This window comes from Dioscorea cayenensis, chromosome 7 (genome assembly GCF_009730915.1).
Source record: "Dioscorea cayenensis subsp. rotundata cultivar TDr96_F1 chromosome 7, TDr96_F1_v2_PseudoChromosome.rev07_lg8_w22 25.fasta, whole genome shotgun sequence".
In the NCBI taxonomy this organism is placed as follows: Eukaryota; Viridiplantae; Streptophyta; class Magnoliopsida; order Dioscoreales; family Dioscoreaceae; genus Dioscorea; species Dioscorea cayenensis.
In genome coordinates, this window is record NC_052477.1 from 25225113 (window position 1) to 25230589 (window position 5477).

General features: G+C 36.1%; 1 protein-coding gene across 1 annotated transcript; it reads left to right on the plus strand.

Moving 5' to 3' along the window:
• The first annotated feature begins 609 nt into the window (after positions 1–609).
• LOC120265790 (SNF1-related protein kinase regulatory subunit beta-1-like) lies at positions 610–5208 on the plus strand. The gene is made up of 4 exons (XM_039273756.1): positions 610–989; positions 4208–4380; positions 4495–4657; positions 4749–5208. Exons 1-4 carry the CDS (start codon positions 795–797, stop codon positions 5052–5054), a joined length of 837 nt encoding a protein of 278 aa, XP_039129690.1. The 5' UTR covers positions 610–794; the 3' UTR covers positions 5055–5208.
• Positions 5209–5477: the final 269 nt, after the last annotated feature.

Consider the following 5477-nt stretch of genomic DNA (forward strand, 5'->3'; position numbering starts at 1 on the left):
TGAATTTCAAATTGATATTTTTGAATAAAAAAAAAATCAAACTAATAGTCTTAATCAAATACTTTTAAAATACTCCTCATCTCATAGTTTTATTAACCAAAATAAATAAATAAATAAATATTAACATACAAGGAAAAAAAAATTAGCACAATTATGCGTAATTATATAAAAGCCATCAATATTATTTTTAACCCATGCAAAGATTTTACCAAAAAAAAAATCATATATAATATGCATTATCTTGCTTTATTTCCTCACAAATTCTCTATTTTAAAAAAAATCAACTAATTACTTAAAAAAAAAAGAAATTGAAAATCAAGAAATCAAAAAACTATTTTTTCAAAACTTTCCGAAGCCAAGTCAAAAAATCCACGTGCATTTTCGTCTTTTCTAACCCATCCAGCTCAGCACGCTTATCCAATCCCGAGGTCATTTTCGTAATTTCAAGGGCCCACATCCAATATTATAATACTAATGAAAACCAAGGTCGGAGAGCCGCACCAACTCCCCAACTCCGGGCCCCACCACCCCCATACCCCACACGTGTCTAAATCCCAAGTGTCGTACTGCCACGTCATCACCCTCTCCAATTTCCTATAACAACTCCCTCTCCCTTTCCACCGCCCCTTCCCTTCTCCTCTTCCTCCTTCCCTTCTCGGCGCCGGCGGTGGCAGCCGCCGTGAATGAGTGCAAATCCCTTGACATTTCTCCTAATCTCTTTGAAACCCTAGTTCTCCGAGTGGCACTGCTGGTGCATAGTGTGGAAAGCTGGTGGCATTTTGTGGATCTGATTCATGGGAAACGCGAGTGCGAAGGAGGGCGAGAACGGCGCCGGCGATGAGCCGGCGATACCCAATAGCGGCCACCGAGTATCGCTGCCGCCACCGCCCGATGGTGTGCGGAATGGTGGATCTTTGGAGCCGATTGTGAGTACCTCGCCGCCACAGAGCCCCGGGATTGGACGATCTCCCATGTTGTTTGCTCCGCAGGTGATGATCTCTTTTCTTTTTGTTGAATTTTTGAAGTGATTGCTTGCTTGTCTGATTAAAATGGGATTTTTTAGCATTTCGAGATGTTTTTAGTTTGTTCTTGGTGTTTTAATGTGATTGGTGGTGGATTATTATTTATTTTTAGGTAGAGTTTTGTGGGATGGTTTTGGATTTTTAGGGCAAAATGGTGTCTTTTAGTGATGATTGGTTTACTGTTGAAATGGATGAGAATGGAGGACAACAATTCTATGTGGAGCTCACAAGGGGTTTTTTTTGATTTATGTGAGTTCAGTGTGGAGGAAGTGTTGAAGTGACGCTTCCTTGAAACTTTCATTTCTTGTTCATTGATTGTTTGGTAAATCAAACAAGTGGGACGTTAAGGCCAGGTTACTTGGAAGTTATATTTGCATGTATGCACAGTAAATAATATAGTTGTGTATGCCAATATAGGGCATTAGTAAAAGTATATACATGGCATCTAAGACTGAAATACCTATGATGTCCATTGATGTTTGTCTCACCTTTGTTGAATATCTTCTTATTTTTTTTTTTTTAACTTTTATCAAATTTAAAGTCTTGTCTTGAATTTCTTCTCCTCTCTCTCTCTCTTTTCTTGAATCTCTGATTGGAATTTACTGAAGAAGAGAAAGAAAATGGGCTCTGTACAAACATATTGAATTATTTTGTAATGAACAAGTAAAAATGAAATACATGAACCAGTATAGATATATATGATGCGAATTTCAAATTTTGTAGATACACGTCTCTTTTAGGAGGTGATCATGAATGGCGTTTAAATTAGATCCAAAGTAGCTTTAGTCTATTTAATTTTGTTTGACTGAAAGCCTGATGGCCTAATATAATCTGGGGAAGTAAAAAACAAAGAAGTAGGGGTTTTCCAGAACTCCCACTTTTGACTTTGAAAGCAATCTTCAGAAAACAAGGATTGTAAAATTTGTGGAAATGTTAAAGTTTTGAGTTTGGTGGTGCCACTTCAATATTTAAGAGTTCAGGTTGTTTGTTTCGTGGAAATGAGTCCACCGATGTTAGAAGTGCATCACCTCATGATGTTTGTTTCACAAAACTCGCTTCCAAAGTTAGAAGTAAGGCTTCTTAGGAGTTCCGAATGGCCCAACGGTTGAATCACATGACTCGAAACCCAGAACTTAATATAGTTTGATGTCTGGGCTGGTTCTGATAATTAGGTTACAAGTGCTAGTGCTTCATGAAGGTTTCACTGATGTGCCCTTATTTATGTATTGGTAGATCATGTGTGAAGGAATCAATATGGGTATTTCATCATGGATTTTTGTTGTCCAGAATAGTACTTTCAGGATGTTTTGGTGCAAACTGTGCTTGTATTTCACTGACAACTTTTGGGTTTCATGTCAGTAAGAACATAACAGTGAGCTGTCTACCAATCTTTACTACACAAATGGATTCTTCGCAAGAAGAAATTTTTTTCACTAAAAAGGGATTATAACTTTGATCAAAGTTGTTTTCTACCTGCTGATAATTTGATCACCTATGTGTGATTTAGGACATTTAGAAAATTAAAGAGTTAGTGCACTCAGTAATTATGTTCTGTCTGATGCTTAAACTGGAAGCATAAAGAAGATGCTTTGTTGCATCTTCTATAGATAATTTTAGCTTTCTCTTTTGTGATTGTGTTTCCTTGACTGAGGCCTTGGAAGCTTCAAGATCCCGTTGATGCTATAAAATCGATAAAATATTAGATTTTAGTATTTTTTTCCATTATATGCTTTAGGATATATGATTGATGCAAATGTTGTCCATTTGCTTCCATTTTAGCTTGTGGTGTCTTTTTTGGGACAACGAGGGCTTTGATAGACTAAATTTCGACTAAAATCTGGATACTACAATCTATGATGAACTTGAAGAAATGTTGAATTTAGAGGGCTTTTTGCTCCTTGAAAGCATTGAATGACATTTGGCATGATGTTTGTTTTCTAATTGAAACATGGGATAACAAATATCTCTTTTAGATAAGGTTGATCAATATGAATTTCAAGCTGAATTTCTTGAAACAAACTTGTTGGGTTTTTGTATATTCCCATAAAATCTTTACATAACATATATACTTTGGTAAAGTTTCATTTTTTTCATATATATATATATATTGCAAAGCCCTGATTCTTATATATGTAGCTTTTGTGTCAAATGAACTCCCCATTATCATGGAATGATGGTTGTGAAAAAGGTGAAATACCTTTAAACCTTCAAAATTTCATTCATATCTCCATATGCCATATATTTTGTTTTGGGCATGGCATTTTCTGTTGTTCTTTTTTTAATTTTTAATTTTAATTTTTGCATTTTAGCCAACATATAAAATATTTTTTTGAAACTTATCATAGATGACTGAGTGAAATTAGATTGGGCTAGGAACTAGTATTTTATTAAAAGGCAGGCTTAAAAATCTTGTTTCCTAAGCTGGTCCAATGGCTTAGTGTAATGACCTATGTTTAACCTTGTGAGGGTTATGCATGCAAGAATATTTGTTGACATCAATGACATGTATGAAAGGAGAAACTTTTGCTAAGGTATTCCTTTTAAATTCATGCATGTCATAAGCCCATTAGCCTGTTGTTCATTACCTTAATTAATAATATGTGAACCCTGTTCTTTAGACTTTTGGTGATTAAGAGGCAACTCTATATTCATAAAAGGGTGTACAGTGTCCTCTGAGGATAGATTGTACTGCATTGCCTTGAACATGACATTTTAATGTGATAATGCTTGTAAGAAATCCTATTTTTGTTTCATTACTATAAAACATTCTTGGACTGATCCCTGTTTTAGTTTCCTATCATTTTTGGTTATAGTCTTGCCCTCATAATCTCATATTCCAAATATTTCTTGAAGTGCTTTACATGTTGATCAAGGTCAAATCAAGAACAGTGATTAAATATGGCTGTACTAATTTGTTCACAGACCACTTTTAATCACTTATCTAGCTTTTTGGGTTTTTTGCCACTATTGATAACTTTGCAACATCTATCCGGCACTTTAGGTTTTTTGCTTTTTCTGGTGGTTTCCACATTCCGCTGCTATTGACATTGTGACTGAGGATTTAGTTGCAGTTTTTTTCCGACTTTAAGTTTAAATTTCTTGATTTTGGTATCTCGCTGCTTGAGTTGGTAAACAAGTTTGCAAGTGGTCCAAAACAAACTAACATGATTTATGTTTATCTCTAGGTTCCCATTGCCCCTCTGCAAAGAGGTGCTGATATACCATCACTTTTAAGTCAATTGCAAATAACTGATTCTAATGATGTACCTCTTGAGAACGGCATTCCCACATTGATCACATGGAATCATGGAGGAAATGAAGTTTTAGTGGAAGGCTCATGGGATAACTGGACTGCAAGGTCACTGAGTGCCTTGTCATTTTGACTAACCTGGTTTCCATACGGAGACAAAACTATGGTTTTAGATCTCCACAAGTCAAAAATATTAACATTTTTGCACATTTAACTTTCCAGGAAGGTTTTGCAGAGAACAGGCAAGGATTATTCCATTTTGTTGGTCCTCCCTTCTGGAGTTTATCAATATAGATTTATCGTTGATGGTGAACTCAGATACATCGCTGATCTTCCACAAATCGCTGATGAGGCAGGGCACATCGTGAACGTTCTTGATGTTAATGTGAGTAATTCCTCCTGTAATTTGACATCATCAAAAGATTCAAAACCAAAGTTTTCATTACAATTCACCATACTTTTCATTTCATTTCCAGGATTATGTTCCAGAAAACCTGGAAAGTGTTTCAGAGTTTGAACCCCCTCCATCACCAGACTCTAGCTACAGCAGACCATTTCCCGCTGACGAGGATTTCGCTAAAGAACCACCGGCAGTTCCACCTCAGCTGCACATCACTGTGCTTGGTTCTGAGGAAGCAACCACAAAGCCTCAGCATGTCGTCCTGAACCACCTGTTTATTGAGAAGGGATGGGCTTCACAATCACTTGTCGCCCTTGGCTTGACTCACAGATTTCAGTCCAAGTATACGACGGTTGTTCTCTACAAACCGATGAAAAGGTAGCACAACCTTCTCCGTCCTAGTGTACATAGAAAAAATTACTACTGTTTTGCTGTTATGTATGAGATGTCTGTTAATTTTGAACTTCTGTTGTTCCTTTGAACATGTCCTGCTAAGTTATATTTGGGTTAGCTTCATCATGGCCAAAGGCTGCAAATCCTTGTCAAATGCATTCGTGGATTCCAAAGGAATGGTTGCTTGCTAATCAGGCTCAACTCCCTTTGATTTATCAAATTTTGGTATATGGATGGGATAGATTAAAACATGAATTTATGGAAAAAATTAAAGGCAGTTAACTTTTATTAAAAATTTATCTAAAGTTTTTGCCTACCAAGGTTATCATTGGAAATGATTTATAAAATATAAAAGATAAAGATTCTTTCTGAGAGGATTATTGATATATGAGAGCTTCATGATTGAATCGTA

Excerpts from the sequence above, each read along its gene's own strand:
- LOC120265790 (XM_039273756.1), top strand. The coding sequence starts at position 795 with ATGGGAAACGCGAGTGCGAAGGAGGGCGAGAACGGCGCCGGCGATGAG. Across the intron at positions 990-4,207 it reads CCATGTTGTTTGCTCCGCAG|GTTCCCATTGCCCCTCTGCA; the intron begins GTGATGATCTCT and ends GTTTATCTCTAG. Across the intron at positions 4,381-4,494 it reads TGGGATAACTGGACTGCAAG|GAAGGTTTTGCAGAGAACAG; the intron begins GTCACTGAGTGC and ends TTAACTTTCCAG.